Raw genomic sequence first — 21,716 nt, 5'->3', positions numbered from 1 at the left:
TCCCTCATGCTCTTCTAAAATCTCTCCTCTTCACAATGGAAGGTTAAAGCACAATTATTTTTCTAGCAATTTCTCAGCAGGAGAGACTGCGGTGCAGTTTACTTTAAATAGGTAGTGCCTTTTGCACCTTTAACTCTTCTAAATCAGTAATTTAAATAAAGGTTCGTAATTACAGCTTCCTCGGATTAAGGTTCTGCAAATTGATTTGTTTGGTCATTGTTTGTAGTATATGTAAGGTACAGTGTCTTATACAGCTGGTTCTGTGAGATTCCACAGATAGGCAACTATGTCCCAAACAGAATCCAGTGTAAAGACAACATATGTATTACAATATTATATGGATCATAAATATACATTTATATGTTCCTCATGTTACAGCTGTCTTTTATAACCAAAAAATTAGAATTAAACCCCAAGCAGCTTATTGTATCTCTGAACATAACTTGCACATTAACAAAAAATGCAGAGTTCAATGCGAGGGAGCAAGGAGGATGGGTGGCTAGACAGAGATAAGAAAATATTTTTTTAATCCTTGAGGAATTAGGTATCATTATTAGTAGTAGTATTTATATAGCGCCGACTTATTCTGTAGAGCTTTACAATATTATGAAAGGTGGGAAATTTTACAATAAGTGAAACAATTACAAAATTTGAACAATAAGTAGATGAGGACCCGGCTCAAATAAGCTTACAGTCTAGAGGAGTGGAGTATAAAGACACAATAGGAAGGGCATCAAGGGGGACAACTGGAAGGGGCGACCACAGGACTGATCCAATATTCCCTGCGGCGGCCACCTTCAAAGCTCCCTAACTCAAGGAGGTGGCAAATTCCAGTCGCCAGGGTGACATTTCTAGTCGCCATGGCGACCTGGGATTTGTCGAGCCCTGGGCTACAAAATCTGACTTTTAACCAACGTCTGTTGCAGAGCTCATGCTATTGAGTCATGGTAGAAGTGAAGTGGCCATAGATTGCTTTTGAGTGTTGATCAATCTCGGAATAGTTTCATGATTTGTCCCATCATTGAGTTTTGCTCATATGTCAGCTAACTATTTAGGGCTGTGGTTTGAGGCACTAATGTTAATATCCATGTCATCAAGAAACAGATAAAAAAGCATGCATCCTGGGATTAGCAGATTAGGGTAATGCTTACAGTGACGTCTATGTATCACAAAAGTCTTTAGTATGCTGGCCAATGTTCTCATTACCAGACATTCAGAAAATACTTGGGGGGGTGGGGGAGAGGGGCCCTATATAATCATGCTGTTATAGATCTCTTAAGAATGAGTAGAGCATTGAATGCCAAAACAGATATATGGCATAAAGATGTGTAGAAATTTAGCTCGCCCCTTGGGCAGAATTTAGGCTGCATGCAGTGTGTTCAGCTATATGCAATCCAAGAATATATAAGCATTAGCCCTGCTAAAATAATCCACGTTGGGGGGGGGGGTGGGGCCTGACCATCATGGAGGTGAGATGCATCTCTAGTGAGCTCCTCCATTACCTAGCTTAAACACACGTCTGACAAGCTTAATCAGCCTGATTAGAAGCAAATTCTGCAACACTGTGGCCCTCCAACCTACCTGATAGGAGTAGGAGTGGATAAAGAGCCACAGGGAGCTTTCGTGGATGCGGCCTAATGCTCGCCGGGCGGGAGAGGCGGCCGATCTCCTGGAGGGGCCCAGAGGACGCTATATGCCAGCAACAGCCCCGTTCTCCCCCCCCCCCCCCCCCTGGACCGGTGGGGGTGATCCCGGTCCACCTCTGGGAGGTAACCCAGCACAGGAAGACTCGCAGGGTGAAGCCAGCCAAGCTGACAGACACCACTACGACCAACGCAAAATGGCGGAACCTGCGTGTTTACCTAACTCCAGCACATTATGGTTGGACGTGGAATCCAGGCTGGATAGCCTCTTTGAAAGATTCTGGCAGCGGTTGGAAAGCAGACAACTCCACCGTGCACCATCGCAGCCAAAGGACCTCCCACAAGACCTGCAGGCTCCAGATCACCACCGTGAATCACTCTTACCAGTGAAGAAAGCCCAAGTACGGCGGAGGCGCAAGCAACACAAGCAGCGGAGCTTACCAAAACTGAAAGGGGCACATATGCTGAAGACCACTCAGACCAAGACCAAGCCCAAGCACAGAGACAAGCCTGAAAAGCAGCGGAGAACCCTGTTCCTGATGTATGTCCTGATCAGCCGACATTCATACCGCACCAAACGCCTGAAGCACTCCTTTGGGGAACTGGACAGTGCTCTGCCAAGTAAAGGCATAGGGTGACTGGGGATTACAGCATGGTTGTAGTGGGGAAACAGTTATTTACCTAATTTTGAGGCATATTCTCCTACTGCTGCCAAAGTTTAGTTATGCCTGTTATTTCTTGCTCACATGTCTCATTTACTCTTTTTACTATGGGACCTCCTGGGGTAACCAACTTGCTAAGCTCTGTAATGCCTGTTTCTCCCCAAAAAGAAAAGAGCAGTCCTTCCTGACTTTTCATTTAATGCCAACACCTGTTATTGCTGACCAAACTCATGTGAAATGTCTTTAAACTTATGTTTGCTATACAATGCTCAACTGTTCTTGTTTATCTTCTTTAAAAAAAAAAAAAAAAAAAAAAAAAAAGAGGCAGATTTTGCTAGGAGTTATCTCCTATCTTTGTTTACCAAGCTTGTATGAAACTTACTATGGCTCTGTAATGCCTGTCATGTATCCTTTCAATGCCTCAATAAAACAAAGAATTAAAAAAACAAACAAAAAAAAAAAAGAATCCACGTTAACCTCCTCAATAAGACATTAAGTAAAAAAACATTGGTATCAAAGATTACAACCCAAACAACAAACTCCCTAGTACAGCAATAGATGAGCTTATCCCCACACATATCTGCAAACTGAATCTCTCAACATACTTAGACAGCCTTAAAATGACACTGTAGGCACTACAACCATTTTACTTCATTGAATTGGCTACATTTTCTGAAGTCACCTGGCATTGTCCCTCCATTCAATTAAAACTATAAGAGTCCATTACCACCCATAGCCCAGCACCCACGTAATGTATGGCTAGGGCAGAATTACACACTTCCTTCTAGCCGTACCAATTCATTTCAGCAATATGTGCTGTGATAGGCTTAAAGTGGCCAGCTGCCCATTGCTGCTCGGGCCAACGCTTACCATTACCCCAAGCAAAATACTAAGCTGGGCTGCTGGAGACATTAAAAATGATTTAAAGCTGAATTGAAGGATGGTGACAGGGGAATGAGAAATATGAGCCACAACATTCATACCACTGACACGTGAAGTGAATAACCATTAGATTCTTACAAGGCACCTATCAAGGGGTGGGATATATTATGTAGCAAGGAAAGAGCCAGTTCTTACATTTCATGTGTTCTGATCTGAGTGACTTTGACAGAGGCCAAATACTGATGGCTAGACGACTGGGTCAGAGCATCTCCAAAAAGACAAGTCTTGTGGAGTGTTCCCGGTATGCAGTGGTTAGTACCTACCAAAAGTGGTACAAGGAAAGACAACTGGTGAAGCGACGTCATAGTCATGAGTGTCCAAGGCTCATTAATGCACGTAGAAAACGAAGGCTAGATTGCTTGGTCCAATCACACAAAAGAGCTACTGTAGCTTAAATTGCTGGAAAAAAACAAAACTAATGGCCATGGTATAAAGGTGTCAGAATGCACAGTGCCTCACAGCCTGCTGTGCTGGGGCTGCGCAGCATCAGACTAGTCAGAGTGCCCATGATAACCTTCAATGGGGATGTGAGTGGCAGAACTAAAAGATTGCCTGGTCTGATGAATCACGTTTTCTTTCTGATCAGGTAGATGACCAAGTGTGTGTGTTGTTTACCAGGGGAAAAGATGGCAGCAAGATACACTATGGGAAGAAGGCAGGCCGGCGTAGGCATTAGATCTGTATTCGCAGTACGAGGGGGGCTAACATAATGTTAGGCAGGTAGTTTTAAAGTTGTGGCTGAGCAGTATATACATTATATATATATATATATATATATATATATATACACATATACACATACACACACGCACGCACACACACACACACACTGGGCACTTTGGAACGTGGGCAGCATCACAACAGAGATCGGGTACAATTTCTTACGATTTCTCTTCCTATATATGCATTAACTTGGTTGTATTGTAATTGTTCCTGATGAAAGTCCCATATATACATATAGATATGAGATTAGATAGATATCTGCAGTTGCTTGAATTTCCCAAGTGTTCCTTATTGATTGGGATTAAAGAAATGCAATCTTTTTGTATCTTTCTTTGGAGCTCAAAATCTTTGGTCTACTATAAACCCTTTCAATCAATGTCACCATATCAACATAAGCAACATGGTAATTTGTCAAATGTGATTCCTATGTACTAACCAAATGCACATAAATAGATAAAACGTTGTCACTAGTTTGTTTATTTCTTATTTTTTTTATTATTATGCTATCAGTATAGTGATAAAGACAAAAAACATGGAATGCACAGATGGCTGTGAATTAATCCACATTCTTCAAGTCTCATGCTGCAACGCTTATGCTCCATCACACTAGAAATTTTGGAGTGCAGGGTACCCTTATTTAGGTGTAAGGTAGTCACTCAAATCCATTGCAGGTGATATTGTTGAAGGAGGCAATTTGTAGGCAAGTATAGAAACATAGAATGTGACGGCAGATAAGAACCATTTGGCCCATCTAGTCTGCCCAATAGAACAAAAAAAAGTATATATTCTTCATATTGTACTGGCAAAATAAAGTTACCTGGTTGATCATCTAACCACTCAATTGACAACAAGTTAATTTTAATGTACACAACAAACTTCCAAGAAAGAATGTTTAGACATAACATCCATCGAATATATCCTGCATGATCACTCACTTGAACTCCCTCTCCTGTGAGGGCTGAACAGGACTGAATCTGCCAGACTCTGTCTCGGATTGTGTGGAGATTGAGGCCTTCAGCAATTTCGGAGGCAGGAGCAGCAGTCAATAAATCCTGTTTATTAGCAAATATCAGCACCGGGACGCCACTTAGTTTCTCTTCATCCAAAAGTTCTGCCAACTCCTTCAAAAACACAAACAAAGGACAAATTAAAAGTATATAATGGTAACAGGGCTTAACATTTCCACTTGCCACTGGCAAAAACCTAGCCCTGGCAAATAGAATTCACCTCTAGTGACATGGACTCTTCAGGTTTACCGTGGCAAGTACCGTACATTTAAGACCTGACTAGTAGTGCAGGACTTTTAACTCCTGATGGTCATAATGTCCATGCCTTGGGTTTTCGAAGTTGGCTCAATTGCCTAAGAGGTAAATCCCCTGGCACTGTCCATTAAGAAGTTGTATAGGACACCATGATGTGCTGTCGTAGACAAGATAAACCAAGCAAGGAAATGTTGTGCTTGCTTCGCTTGAGGCAGACAGGCGACCATCTCCAGGTTAAAAATAAAAATCAACTATTTTTTAGCCTAGATTCTGCAATTATTTTTTCAATAAACTGCTTAGTGAATAACCCCCATAGTGATGTTTAGAAAGTATTAATAACTGGACTACTTTGGCATACATTAGATTCTTTACATGTTCAAATAAATTTTTTTCTTATTTTGTTTTACCATTTACTTCCAGAATGCACAAAGTGAGCAAATAAAAAATTAGTGCAGTGACCTATACAGTTAAAAGATGATCAGGTATAACTGGCACAGCAGAAGCTTTGTCCCCTCCTGCATTCTGGTCATTTGGCAGGAAATTGTAAAACGATGCAGGAGAACAGGCTGTCAAAAATACGAACCTGACCAGTTTCCTCGAATCGCTTTCTGTCCGCACTGTCAATCACGTATATCTGCAGAAACAAATAGGGCTATAAATATTTGGATGAGAGACATTTATACACCTATTTATACTGCCTATTGATTTATGTACTTTTGCATCAGTTACAAGCAAAATGTGAAATCAGGACACACACACACATACACCCCTCAATCATACGCTTCTACTGCTCCATTTAAACCCTGATCAGTACAAAGCACTACAAGCAAATGCAGTGCCATAGCCATGTCGCTGTACATGCATCCCCCATCTGTGATCTTTACCTTTCCTAATGGGATGCACCCCAGTAAAACCATCCTACGCTATTAAAGTGGGAGGAGAAGTTAAACTGCTTGTTTTCCCCAATACAATGGAAAACAGCCACAGCCAAATTCTGGGGGTGTCCAAATGTTTGGCACACTGGGAAACCAATCGCAAATTGACCCATACACCTTCCTAAGGCCAAACTGCTGTCGATAAGCTTTGTGAATGCTGTTCTCTTTACCTGTAACTTAGTAATTGTGTGCCCACTGCTTACACACAATGAGTGTAAATATCTGAATCAATAAAAATTATACATGGGGAAAAAAAGGCAAGCAGCCAGAGACTGTCAATGGCTTTCATGGTAAGAGAAAGATATATCCGGTACAGCTGCTCAGTGATGCATTATTCACACCAAGCCTGATGATGTCATTCACAAATAAGGTTTGCGGTTAACTGAAATATCAGCAGACTTGTTGGTGTGAATAAAGCATCAGTCAGCCCTTGTGCCAGATCATCTGTTTTATGATTCATTAGGACCTTGTGGGAACCCCCTGTCCCTGGCACCTGCAGTTGTTTCCATCCACACCCATAACATTTTATCAACATCACCCAAAGAAATGGAAGCAGGGCTCAAACAAATCAAGACATACATTTGCATTTAAGCTCCATAAAACAGTGGAAGGATATGTTCGATCCTTCTGAAATGCAATCGCTATGTTACAAAACAGGCAAACATGAGAATTGGCAGCATTTTCATCCTTTGGATAAAGATCTTGGTTCATTATGGAATACTTTGTAATGTGGAATTCTCAATCTACATAAGAAAACTCAATGCCAAGATGCTGGGGGCAGATTATGTAAGCAGATTAATTATAGTATTTTATTATATAAAGGGCAAAAAAAAAAAAATACTACTATGGAAAAAACAAACTGTAAACATTATGTTTTAATTAGATTTTATTATTAGTAAATAATGTATTGTGTGTATCTGCGTGCCATGCAGAGAGCTGCTAGATCACAATGCAATCTGTGATCAAGCAAGTATATATATATATTCAGCAAGACTCAAACAGGTCTTTACATGTCGCACAAGTCTCCCTGAAACTGCCCAGAGGTCAGTGACAGACATTCAGCCATGCAAACACATATGCCAGCACCTATTTTACAAGACAGCATGGAGCTACTGAATGCGGGCCATGTTCATAGTTAGGAGTCACACCTTTCAATCCATATCCATCATAATTTATCAGATATTTTCTAATTTTGTGTTTACATATTACTACTGGCATTTAAAAAACACCAACATATTCCACAGCGCTGTACAACTGGTGAAAATGAACAATACAACATACACAGACCAATACAAAAGGTAAAGTGAGCCCTCTCTCTGAGCCGTGATCTAGCCATTGAAGTAAGTTAGAGAGCTTGTAACCTTCCAATCCAAATATACCCAGCTATGCATTAACACAATAATGTGTAGTGGAGATTATAGTAACATTTTCTGGTGTCATGAAGAATGTCATGGTTGAACGAATAATTGTAGTAAAATGTTACTGCTAAATTCAGTGACTGCTAACTATGGCAGTGAAGAGGTTTATAAATTACATTTCTCACTCTATTCGGCCAGCTACACAGGTAGCTCTCCAACGCTCTTCTAAAATTAAGTAACGCAGCTGGCATGCTTATCTCCAATGTTAATTAGATTAAGTCCCACCAACACAGGGGTACAATGACGTAACGGGCTTAACATGGCATGGACATATGGTGTGACCAAATCCTAATATATTCGCTTGAGATAGGCGACTTTACATATCCTTCATAGAAACAATTTATCTTTTTAATGTCTGTGCATTTTATAATTTGAGGTCTTTCCAGAAACACCATCATTAAGAAAGGAAAAAAAAAAAAAAAAAGACAAAAATCAACTTACTAGCACATCGGTATTTTCAAAATAATTCCTCCAGTACGGCCTGATTTTCCTCTGTCCTCCTATGTCCCAAACATTGAGCTTGAAACCCTGAGACTGTACACTCTTTATGTTAAATCCCTAAAATGAAAAGACAACAATCAAACAGATATGTCAAGACAAGTTATAACTAATCTGTAAGAAAAATTACTATAATAAAGTGTTCGTATAATACACGGAGGACATTTTTTCTCAGAGAGATATCTGTAAAATATGGTCTATATAATTCTACATATGCAAACACAAGGATATCTTCAACTTTTGTACAACTACAACATTCATAAAGCTTTGCCAAATGGAGACACCCGCAGCCTATTGAACTACAACTCCCACAATGCTTTGTTTGTCTTAAAGCTGCCGCTGTCCAAGTGTATAACAGCATGTTTACAGACCTCTATTAGTCTCTCTTGCTTGCTCACCTGTGTCGGAGTGATGTGACTGATATCTTCTGAAGCAAGCTGTTTTAGCAGAGTGGTTTTGCCAGCATTATCGAGACCCAGGAGAAGGATCCGTACCTCCTGGTCTGGAGCACTTTTCAACTTACGCAAGATAGACAGCAAACCCTTAAATAGGAATAAAGATAAAAAAAAATGCACACATCTTGTGAACATTGGAATGGAAATAACAATACTTTATTTTTTTCTAGGGCAGCCTATACCTTTCATTAGCATGAATCCAAAAATACATCCTACCGAACACTGCTGCTTTAGTCAAAGAACAGCAGCTTTTTGTTAAACTTTATTTCATGTGCGCATTTTAGCCATCACAAAATGAAAACACAAGTACATTTAACCCCTTAAGGACACATGACGTGTGTGACACGTCATGATTCCTTTTTATTCCAGAAATTTGGTCCTTAAGGGGTTAAAGGGGTTGATTTCATAAAAAGGTGAACAACTATTGCACAAATAGTTTTCTTCCCAAAAACATTTATAAAATAAAACCAGATTATACGCTGTGGCAAAACAAAGTTATGCACAAACACAAAAAGTTAACCAGAAAGCACTATTAATATAGTCGCTGCAGTATATGCATGCATCATTTTGTAGCAATGATGCTAAGTGCTTAATGGTAACCAAGGAAACATCCCGCAATGTCCACCTGGAAGGAAATACATGCCCATTACCGCCCACAAATTATTAAAATTTGCAAGTCATATAATCAGAACAATGCCTTGAGTTGTGCAAGATAAATGGCGGTTTGCAGTAAACTTTTTGGGGAGCGTCATAACTATTAACAGTAAAGAGGGAAACAAGCTCCAACTGGATTTAGAATTCGGGGACAGGTGAAAGGAAGAATCACAGCTCCCATGATGCTTTGCCAGTTTTTTGGATGGCATAAAGCACAGAGGGAGATATAATAATACAGCTGACAGCCTGCCCTCTGGCCACTACTACTCTAATTGGATCAAAAGATTACATGTTTATATGGGAAGGATGAAGGGGGTGGGAGGGAGGATATGATTGGGCACCCAAACAAAGTGTTAAAGCAGTTGAAAAAAAAAATGATCAGTTAAGCTATACAGCACAATAAGGAAAACAAGTTACCTGCACTCTCTCCTTAATCCCTATGTATTTTTAAACAAATGGAGGTTTTTTTTAGTTACCTCCAATGGCCATGAGAGCATAAGACCACCTGCCAACGTCAACTTATCCTCTCATGGCCATTGGAGGTAACTAAAAAAAAACTCCATTTATTTAAAAATACATAGGGATTAAGGAGAGAGCGCAGGTAACTTGTTTTTCTTTGGTTTTTACTATATATTGGGGCTGATGTGTACTGTAGTCATTGCTGCCGCCCAGTGATGGGAGTGAGCGCACGACTTATCTTTCTGCACAACACAATAAGGGTAGGATTCCTCCCTGGAAAGAGTATGCTTTTGTTAGGGGTAAGTTTAGTGATTAATTCCATTGATAGACTGTCAGGTTCATAAAGAGACTAACTAGAAAAAATAATAGATAAATAAATACCAGCAAATATAGCTTCTAAAAATATAAATATTAATGTAAGCATCCCCCATAATGTTTATAAATGGCTATGGAAGGCACCGCACGTCTGCATGTCTAGCATTGATGGTATTGCCAGCATAAAACATGATTTACATATATTTATTGTAATCTATACGTTAATGGTGAACAAAACAGTCTAGGTTATGTTCTTATATCTCCTTGAAACTGGCGTTATCATATGGTGTGTGGGCGATAGGTGAACAGCTGTTTCTCTACCTGTGGGTATGTGGGATGAAAACCTCTAGAGCGGAAAAAACAAGGCCAAGAACAAATGAAATGTGTCTATATTTTTATAAACACATGCTTTAAAGAAACCAAGCCATTTCATTGGAATATTTCCAAACAAGGATGTTAAATTTAACTAAAAAATTCCTTAATGTTACTGGAAATCACACAGAATAATTTAGGTAATACTTTCTAGTCCGCTGCTCGGCGATATTATACTTATTACATCGAGGTAATAAGTATATAAAAAAAAAAAAAAAAAAAAAAAAAATTTAAAAATAAAATTAGGTGCACATTGAAATAAACGGGAGTAGTACATAAAATCTGCACTTGACTTGCAGGCCTGCTACACAACCCTGCAGCCGCTATGCCATACAGACCCTACACACTGCTTTTCTTATTACGTATAGTGACTCAGTTAATATTTCATTATGGACTTTGAACGCTCCTTAACTACTATGATACCATGAGAATGTCAGCCTAAAGTCACGTTTGCCTTTCTTAACTTCGCTACCTAGGCCTGACCTCTTACTTAATTTTTATTGTTAATTTTTTTTTCTGTTGCCAAGCATGTCGACAACTCCATAAGCGTGCCCTAGCATTTTAGCAGATTTCCTGTACTATTTTCTAGGGCACTACACGCCTGCTTATAAATGTTACTAGCCCACTGCAATCCTGATTTAAATACCTTACCAAATTCGTGCGGAGTGAAGGGCCGAGGGGGCAGAGTCCGTCACCTTGAGAGACCCTAGGGGCCTCAGTTAAGCTTGTAATGTTGTGTTCCCCTGTTCTGCTTTAGTTTAGTTTATTTTCTAAGCTATTTCACCCAGAGCACTATACAGATATAGCATTAGACAACCGTATCACATAACGAGCAGCCAAACTGCAGGTGACCTATATTTTTACAAGTTGATATCTTCTTTAGCCTGACCATAATCACTTAAGAATGTGCAGCAACTACACTTTTATGCCGTCAGTTTTCTCACTAAGCATGTTTAATTTTTTATGAAAGCCCTCACTGTATAGCCAAGATGAGGATTACTCATGTTTTTTTCTGCTGTGGCCTTACACACTACTTATTTACTATGTGCCTAAGTTTTGCATAGCCTAAATGTTACTCTTCTATAGCCTATTAGCCTTGAATTTATGACATGTTATCGTTTTAACCTATGTGATGTTTTTGCTTATGGTTTTTCACACTAATATCCTTACTGCTTAGGCCTCACCTATTGTTCACTAACTATGTGCATAAGCCTTGTATACCCTCTTACAGTCTAACAGAACAACACACATACTAAAGCAAGAGATAACCCGTCACACACATACTAAAGCGAGAGATAACCTGTCACACATATACTAAAGCGAGAGATAACCTGTCACACACATACTAAAGCGAGAGATAACCTGTCACACACATACTAAAGCGAGAGATAACCTGTCACACACATACTAAAGCGAGAGATAACCTGTCACACACATACTAAAGCGAGAGATCACCTGTCACACACATACTAAAGCGAGAGATCACCTGTCCCACTGTGGTGGAATCTCGGTAAAAATAAATTTAGTAGGCCGAGATTACCACGTGGCATGTGTACGTGCATATGCTGACGTATCGATCAGTTGGTTGCACGAGGCAAGATACGATCAGTAGTGTACGGAGCATGTGCAAGAATACAGGATATAGTATTCCCCCTCCTCCATTGTGCTGGACAAGCCATGCGGTCAAACAGGAAGTTAATTCTTATTTGTGTTGATTGGTTAAGAGAATGTGCGGGTGGAGCTTAATATGGGAGGAGTTATATGCCTATATAAGGAGCCTGCACTATTGTCCGGGGCTCAGACTTTGCTGTATTTTGGTGACGCTAGTCCCTCTGAGTCCCGATCGGTGATCCAATAAAGAATCTCTTCCTTCCTGAAGAAACCTGTGTCCATCTCTCTGTGCTTGGCTTCCGTCAGTTTCTCCGGTATCATTTGGTGCATTGGCCGGGAAGCTCATCGTTCAACGGTAGCTGAGAGGCAGAGGCGTGAGACGGTCTATCTTTGCCCACGTTCTCTACGGCTGCACCCCTGAACTTCTGCGTGGACCTCCCTTCGTCTCGGCGCCACTGGTCTGTTGTCCAGGAGATCATCGGCCTCTACGTGAGAAGTGCTGGGGTGTCCCCGTCGATGAGTGTGAACTCAGGTTCAGGAACGAGGAGGTAAGACAACTGCTGTTTTAGACGGCAGGACCTGCTAGGGGTATACCGATTGTGCGGTAGGCCCAAAGGGGTTTTTGAATCTGTATCTGCCCCCTCTGTCGGAGGGAAGGAGCGAAGGCGCACCGCTCGATCGAACGCTCTTTAGTCAGACCGTTTGATTTGGTTAGTCAGGCAGGGCGCTCTGGTGTAAAATAAGCCCTAGCCGGACACCGGTGTCTTGTCTAGACTAGCGTTCTAGGGTGTATATTTTGTTCGCTAGGTCGGAGGGACCGGGAGACTAAGCGGCGCCTGTGTAAATTCGGTTCGCTAGTTCTCATCCTATCTGGGCTAAGTGGGAAGGCGTGTAAATTTGGAACCCACTAGACTTTTGATAGTACGACTAAGAGGCGCCTGTGTAAATTCGGTTCTCTAGCTCGTTGTATAGTGCGACTAAGAGGCGCCTGTGTAAATTCGGTTCTCTAGCTCGCTATATATGTGGTGATTGGGCAGTGTGGCTAACCAAAACGGGTGTATATAGTTTTAGGTAGTCCATTCAAGGTACTGGCCAATAGTTTAGTTGGGAATTGTAAATGTGTTAACGATTGTTTTAGTAAAGTGTATATCTTGTTAGATAGCGCGAGCTCAGCCGTCTAGCGAGAGTGTTAATAGTGTGTTGCTGTATTATAGTGCACGGTACCATAACCCTGTATATTTACTGACACTGTATATAAGTACTAATCATTGTCGTCCATTGCATGTTTAACACCATAACCACTAATAATTGTATTGTGACCTTAACTTGTGCTTTGACCTATGCTAACCGTACTGTAACCGCTATTTGTAAAAGACGATGTTACTGGGGTGTGTTATAGACGGGTAATTCGTATATAGAGAATTATAGCGTGGGTGACTGTATAGTTACGCCAAAGGGCATAATATTGATTATATAGTGACTGGTGTAACAGCTGTGTGTGTACGGGAATTCCCTGAGTGTTTATTGTGTTATTGTGTACGTTTCACTTGGTAACCGTACCACGTGGTGCTGTTGCCAGAGGAAACGGGTGTGACTGTTGAATAGTACGCGTGTATAGTATTCGTTGTCGACGACGTTCCATTGTTAAGTATGGGTGCGTCGCAGTCAACGATTCCGGATCCCTTAGGTTGTATGGTGAAGAATTTTAAAAAGGGATTCAAAACTTGTGATTTTGGGGTTAAGATGTCTCCTGTACGTTTAGTTACTTTGTGCACTAGGGAGTGGCCTACTTTGGTTGCGGCATGGCCGCCACGTGGCAGTTTGGATCTAACTCTGGTACAGCGCTTACACGTGGCTGTATCAGGTAGGCCTGAACTTTACGGCCAGTTTCCTTATATTGACTGTTGGAGACAGGCCGTAAATGACTCGCCAAAATGGCTCCAGACATGCCACGAGGAGCAGTGTCGCCTCATGGTAGCTAGGACTTGTTCGTCCACTAGGACTGGTGTTAGGCCCATTTTGGACACGCCCCCTGAGTCCGAGATCCCTTTGCCGCCCCCTTACTTTCCGTTAAGAAGAAGTGACGCAAACGCAGGAAGCCCTGCACCCCTTCCCTCATTGCCCCCATCCACTTCCGCTTCCTCCTCCAGTACAGGATCCACCCCCCCTCGTACTAAATCTCCCCTTCCGGAACCAGAACCCACCCCCATTAAAAACGAATATCCTGATTTGGCGCCACTTCAGACTTCCGGTCAAGCTTCATCTAGCTCGGCTCGAAGTGTTTTATTTACGACCTTTTCCCAAAACCAACCTCCCACATCCCCATACCCTATCTCTCCCCGACCGGAACCCATGACTGACGCCTCTCTACGTAGCCCCATCCAAACCCGACAGTTGACTGGTGCCCAACAATTAAAGCACTATCAGATGCCTCTTCGCCTAAATCCCGGGTCAGCTTATATCGATGCCGCAGGTCAAATGGCACACGCTGACCCAGTCTTCGTATATGTCCCATTTACCACTACTGACCTTTTAAACTGGAAGACCCATAATTCCTCGTATACTGAGAAACCACAAGCCATGACTGATCTGTTCACCTCAATAGTACAGACGCATAATCCGACATGGGCTGATTGCCAGCAGTTACTAATGACTTTATTTAACAATGAGGAAAGGACAAGAATAAATCAAGCAGCCATTAAAGCACTAGAGGATAGAGCCCGTGCTTTGAACCAAGCTAATCCAGCAGCATGGGCCGCAACACATTATCCCAACACTGATCCCGATTGGAACGTAAATGGTGCTGATATGGTTCAACTCAGAGCCTATAGAGACGCTATAATTGCTGGCATGAAAGCAGGAGGAAAGAAAGCCATTAACATGTCGAAGACAGTTGAGGTGATCCAGAAAAGCGATGAAGCGCCCAGTGTCTTTTATGACCGATTATTGGAGGCATACCGCTTGTATACCCCCTTTAATCCGGAAGACGCAGACAATTCCCGAATGGTTAACTCCGCCTTTGTCAGCCAAGCATACGGAGATATTAAGCGCAAGCTACAAAAGTTAGAAGGGTTTGCAGGTATGTCCATCACCCAACTAATGGAGGTAGCAAATAAGGTCTATATGAACAGGGATACAGAAAGTAAGAAAGAGGAAGAGCGCAAGATGCGTAAAAAGGCTGATATGCTAGCGGTAGCGATCGCAGGCGTAGATAAACGGGGCCCAGATAGAGGCAATAATAGATGGAATAGGGAGCCTTTGAGTAGGGATCAGTGCGCGTATTGCAGGGAAGAAGGGCATTGGAGGAACGAATGTCCGCAAAGAGAGCAGTACGAGAGAGACCAACCCAGGGCAGGCTACGGAAACTTTAGAGGCAGAGCGAGAGGTAGAGGAGGCCCCGGAGGGAGTAATGGTTATAGAGGGAGTAATGGGAACAGAGGAAGTGTTAGGGAAGACAGGTATATTCCAGCAGCGCAAAGGTCCCGCGATAGAGAAGGTAGGGACTTCGTAGGATTGGCTGACACGGTCATGGAGGACTATTGATACCGACCGGGCTCCATCCCCCTTGGTCGAGCGGAGCCTATGGTCGATGTATCAATAGGGGGAAAAAGGAGTGCGTTCATGATCGACACTGGTGCTGAACATTCAGTGGTGACTAATCTAGTTGCTCCTCCATCTGGAAGGACTATTACTGTGATAGGAGCAACTGGAAGAAGTGCTGAAAAACCGGTTCTTAAAAGTCGACTCTGTACATTGGGAGGCCACGTAGTAAAACACCAATTCCTTTATATGCCTGAATGTCCAGTCCAATTGCTGGGACGTGATATGCTATCAAAATTACAAGCGCAGATTACGTTCCTACCAAATGGAACAACATCTTTAAAGTTTAATGGACCTTCAGGTATTATGACTTTATCCGTACCAAAGGAAGAAGAGTGGCGACTTTATACAGTGTTGACTAGCCAAGACCCTAGGAGTGATGAGACATTATTTAACATACCAGGAGTTTGGGCAGAGAACAACCCACCAGGACTGGCCCGCAATATTCCACCTATAAAAATTGAACTGAAACTTGGGGTTTATCCAGTGAGCCTAAGACAATACCACATCCCACAGAAGGCTAAGAAGAACATCCAATCCTATCTGGATAAGTTCATACGGTATGGTATCCTAAAATTCTGTACTTCCCCCTGGAACACCCCATTGCTGCCTGTTCAAAAGCCCGGTACAGATGAGTATCGACCTGTGCAGGACTTGAGAGCAGTCAATGATGCGGTTGTTAATATACATCCAGTTGTACCCAATCCATATAACCTGCTTGCTTTAATTCCGGGTGGGGCTACTTACTTTACAGTCTTAGACCTCAAAGATGCCTTCTTTTGCCTCCGAATTGCCGCAGAAAGTCAATGTATTTTCGCTTTCCAATGGGAGAACGCTGTAACGGGCTCAAAACGCCAGATGACTTGGACAAGACTGCCCCAAGGGTTTAAAAATTCACCTACCCTATTTGGTTCAGCCCTAAGTCAAGATTTACTGGATTTCGAGTCTATCCCAGGAGAATGTGTATTGTTACAATATGTAGATGACTTGTTGATAGCAGCAGTTACAAAAGAAAAATGTCAGCAAGCAACGCACGATCTACTACATATTCTCTGGAAGGCAGGATACAAGGTGTCTAGAAAGAAGGCTCAGTTGTGTTTGCCAACTGTCAAGTATCTGGGATTCCATATCTCTGAAGGTCAAAGGATTATGGGGCCAGAGAGAAAAGAAGCTGTCTGCCAAATACCAATACCCAAGAATAGAAGACAAGTGCGAGAATTCTTGGGGGCAGCAGGCTTCTGTAGGATATGGATTCCCAGCTATGCGATACTGGCAAAACCTCTGTACGCAGCCATCAAAGGTACAGAGCACGACCCCTTCTTATGGACCCAAGAACAGCAAACGGCATTTGAAGATGTGAAGAAGGCTTTGATGAGTGCCCCAGCATTAGGTCTACCTGATCACACACGACCATTCTACTTATATGTACACGAGCAAAGAAGAATGGCTGTGGGAGTATTGACACAGTACTTGGGATCATGGCAAAGACCTGTTGCCTACATGTCTAAGCAACTGGATGCAGTGGCCAGCGGACTTCCACCTTGTCTAAGAGCCGTAGCTGCAGCCGCCCTGCTAGTAGCTGAAGCCGATAAACTCACTCTGGGTCAAGAACTTTATGTACGAGTCCCACATGCAGTACAGACGTTGTTGGATTACAAAGGAAATCATTGGTTTAGTAACAGCCGTATGACCAAGTATCAAGCAATGTTGTGTGAAAACCCAAGAGTGCATTTAGAGACTGTAAACACCTTAAATCCAGCTACCCTTTTGCCACAACCTACTGAAAGTCAACATGATTGTTTGGAAGTAATGGATGAAGTATTTTCAAGTAGACCAGATCTTCGTGATTTTCCCATCCAGAACCCCGATGTTCAATATTATACCGACGGCAGTAGTTATGTGAAAGAAGGGATCCGCTATGCAGGATATGCAGTAACAACAATAGACAAGGTGATAGAAGCTCGGCCACTGGCGAAAGGAACATCAGCACAAAAGGCAGAATTAATAGCACTAACACGAGCGTTACAATTGGCTGAAGGTTTAAGAGTGAATATCTATACGGACTCTAAGTATGCGTTCTTAACCACTCATGCCCACGGAGCTTTGTATAAAGAAAGAGGACTACTGAATTCAGAAGGCAAAGAAATCAAGTACGCAGCTGAAATCCTACAACTATTGGAAGCAGTGTGGGAGCCGAAAGAAGTCGGTATTATACATTGTCGAGCGCATCTGAGAGGAGATGGTGATGTAACCAAGGGAAATCGGATGGCAGATAGTGCAGCTAAGCGTGCTGCTGAATCAGGAAGACAGGAGTATGTGGGGCATATAGCTGCTCTAATACCAACCCCACTGTCTCAATGGACTCCAGTTTATACAGCTCAAGAAGAGGAGTGGTTAAAGACTGAACCGGGAAAGTATTTGGAGAACAAGTGGTATCAGCTAGAAGATGGAAGAATAGTCATACCAGCATCACTAGCAGTAGAAATTGTCCAAAATTATCACAACGGGACACATTCTGGGAGAGACAGTACTGAAGAATCTCTCAGGAAACATTTCTACATACCAAGATTGTCCAACTTGACTCAGGCCATTGTACGCAGATGTGTAACGTGTGCTAAGAATAATGCAAGACAAGGACCAGTAAAGCCACCAGGAGTCCAGTTTATGGGGGGACTCCCCATGTCCGATCTACAAATAGACTTTACAGTGATGCCTAAATCGGGTGGACATCGTTACCTGCTGGTAATTGTGTGCACCTATTCAGGCTGGGTAGAAGCATGTCCTACTCGTACAGAGAAAGCAGGAGAAGTTGTGAGATTCCTGCTACGAGAAATAATACCCCGATATGGACTACCCTGTTCTATAGGATCGGACAATGGTCCAGCTTTTGTTCACCAGTGCCTACAACAACTGACTCATATGCTTGGTATAAAGTGGAGGCTTCATACTGCATATAGACCCCAGAGTTCTGGTAAGGTAGAGAGAATGAATAGAACTATTAAGAACCAGTTGGCTAAAATGTGTCAGGAAACCCAACTTAAGTGGAACGTTCTCTTACCTATAGCTCTATTGCGAATCCGCAGTACCCCTACCAGAAGGATGGGCCTCTCTCCTTTTGAAATTATGTATGGGCGACCACCTCCCGTACTTGGTAACTTAAGGGGGGATTTGAGTCAGTTGGGAGAAGGAATTACTCGGCAGCAGGTTGTAGAGTTGGGTAAGACTATGGAGGAGGTACAGAAATGGGTACAAGATAGATTACCTGTGAATATTTATCCCCCTGTTCATGGTTATCATCCAGGAGACCAAGTGTGGATTAAAGAGTGGAATAATGTACCGTTAGGGCCCAAGTGGAGAGGTCCTTATGTTGTTCTTTTGTCTACCCCTACAGCGATAAAAGTAGCAGAAGTAACTCCGTGGATACATCACTCCAGGGTTAAACCAGCAGCAGTCGATTCTTGGCAAGTTACAGCAGATCCAGAGAATCCCTGCAAGATCCGGTTGAAACGCACTACTCAGTCGGAGTAACGAGGAATTATTGTGGATTACAAATTTTATTGTTACAGGTGTGAGTGAGAAGGCCATAATAAAGCCTGTCCGCTTACCATCACATAGTGTATAAGCCAGGAAAGTCTCGAAGGGACACCTGTGAAGACGAGCAGAACTCCATTCCCTGCAGCCCTCACATCCTGGAAGCTGAGGTTCCATCGCACGGACGAAGACTGAGGATGACGGCGAAAGATGTGCTTTTGATTGTGTTTATTTACATGTGTTTTTATATTCAGGAAGGTAGAGGTACCGACACTCCTAGCTGTGAGGTATGCATTAAGACTACGAGAACAGGTAACCATATTTCCCAAACCCTAATTTGGCATTCACAATACGAGTGTAAAGGAGATGTATCGAGATGTAGATACTTAAATATAGACTATAGTGTGTGCCATTTAGGAGTAGGAGAACCTAAGTGCTTCAGTCCAGAGTATCAACCTCGTACAATTTGGTTGACTCTCAGGAATGGAGATCCTCAGGGGACCCTAATTAATAAGACGGTGTTAGAATCCGTACATTCTTCGGGTGTTCTGCTATTTGATGCGTGTAAAGCGATATCGAGTGGTAGAAAGCCGTGGAATGTATGTGGGGATCTTAGATGGGAGAGGACGTATGGGTCTAACGATAAATACATTTGTCCCAGTAGCAAAAATAAATATGTGAGTCCTAGATGCCCAAATAAAGACTATAACTTTTGTCCATATTGGTCTTGTGTGGGGTGGGCGACTTGGGGACAGACAGTAGATAAAGACATGATAGTGACTAAGTTGCCGACTAGCCCTTATTGTAAGTCTATGGAATGCAACCCAGTCCATATACTTATTAATAACCCCGACAAGTTCCTAGATAAGTATGGCAATTTATTTGGGTTTCAGATATACGGGACGGGTTTAGATCCTGGGACATTATTGTTTATAGGAATAGAGACTGATACGGTATCCTCCCAGACTCATCAAGTATACCATTCCTTTTATGAAGAGATGAGTATAGATAATAAGATCCCCCATAACGCTAAAAACCTGTTCATTGACTTAGCTGAAAGTATTGCCGGTAGTCTTAATGTTACCAACTGCTATGTGTGTGGAGGTACTAACATGGGAGACCAATGGCCTTGGGAAGCAAAGGAGGTAATGTCCGGTTCTGAGGCAGTTGACCAATTAATATCTACACAAGCCGATTATCATATGAGTGTTAGAGGTAAATCTGAGTGGAGATTAAAGACCTCCATCATAGGTTATGTTTGCATAGCAAGGAAAGGAATAATGTATAATACTTCTGTAGGAGAATTAACTTGTCTAGGGCAAAAAGCTTATGATGATGATACAAAGAATACAACTTGGTGGTCGGCTTCAAATGTCTCAGAACCATCTAACCCGTTTGCTAGATACGCCAATTTAAAGGATGTGTGGTTTGATTTATCCATCACATCTACCTGGAGAGCCCCAGCAAATTTGTACTGGATCTGTGGTAAGAAAGCCTATTCGGAGCTGCCACAGGACTGGGAAGGGGCATGTGTGTTGGGTATGCTCAAACCATCCTTCTTCTTGTTACCGATTGAAACAGGTGAGACTTTAGGTGTTAAAGTGTATGATGTGAATCATAGGAAGAAAAGGGGACCCATAGAGATAGGCACCTGGGAAGATAATGAATGGCCTCCCCAGCGTATTATAGATTATTATGGGCCAGCCACGTGGGCTGAGGATGGTACTTTTGGTTACAGAACCCCTATTTATATGCTCAACCGAATTATAAGATTACAGGCGGTGGTTGAGATTATCACAAATGAGACATCACAAGCGCTCAATCTTCTAGCGAAGCATAACACCAGGATGAGGACAGCAGTCTACCAAAATAGATTAGCCTTGGATTACCTTTTGGCAGTAGAGGGAGGTGTATGTGGGAAGTTTAACCTAAGCAATTGCTGTCTTCAAATAGACGACGAAGGGCAAGCAATAGCTGAGCTTACTAGCCATATGGTTAAACTAGCGCATGTGCCTACTCAGGTATGGAAAGGGTACAATCCAAGTAGTTGGTTTGGTAGCTGGTATGAGTGGTTTGGAGGGCTTAAGGCAGTGGTAGGTGGAGTCATACTAATTTTAATGTTGTGTCTACTCCTACCGTGTCTTATACCCCTAGTAGTCAGGTCTGTGCAAAGCCTGATAGGAAGTATAGCAGAGAGGAAGGCTGCTGCACAGATAATGGCGATTTATAAGTATAAGGCTTTAGATCAGGGAGAACCAATGCAGGAAGATGAGTGTTAAAAGATTCACATCATAAGATAAGTCTGGTCTGGTTCAAGGTAACTTGCGGTGTAAGCAAACCAAGGTTAAGTGATGCCTCAAGTAATTGTAAAATATCAAGAGGCATCAAAGGGGGGAATGTGGTGGAATCTCGGTAAAAATAAATTTAGTAGGCCGAGATTACCACGTGGCATGTGTACGTGCATATGCTGACGTATCGATCAGTTGGTTGCACGAAGCAAGATACGATCAGTAGTGTACGGAGCATGTGCAAGAATACAGGATATAGTATTCCCCCTCCTCCATTGTGCTGGACAAGCCATGCGGTCAAACAGGAAGTTAATTCTTATTTGTGTTGATTGGTTAAGAGAATGTGCG

At 42.3% G+C, this 21,716-nt stretch overlaps 1 protein-coding gene across 1 annotated transcript in view; it reads right to left on the bottom strand.

Moving 5' to 3' along the window:
* ARL3 (ADP ribosylation factor like GTPase 3) overlaps positions 1-21,716 on the bottom strand; it is a 37,179-nt gene that overhangs the window by 7,240 nt on the left and 8,223 nt on the right. The window contains exons 2-5 of the mRNA XM_063434047.1: positions 8,482-8,625; positions 8,027-8,143; positions 5,816-5,866; positions 4,906-5,091 (exon numbers count right to left, since the gene is read on the bottom strand). Of these exons, the coding sequence (XP_063290117.1) occupies positions 4,906-5,091; positions 5,816-5,866; positions 8,027-8,143; positions 8,482-8,625 (498 nt within the window). The remainder of the gene's footprint in view (positions 1-4,905; positions 5,092-5,815; positions 5,867-8,026; positions 8,144-8,481; positions 8,626-21,716) is intronic.

This window comes from Pelobates fuscus, chromosome 10 (assembly GCF_036172605.1).
Source record: "Pelobates fuscus isolate aPelFus1 chromosome 10, aPelFus1.pri, whole genome shotgun sequence".
Classification (NCBI taxonomy): Eukaryota; Metazoa; Chordata; class Amphibia; order Anura; family Pelobatidae; genus Pelobates; species Pelobates fuscus.
This window is presented reverse-complemented; position numbering and strand designations above follow the sequence as displayed.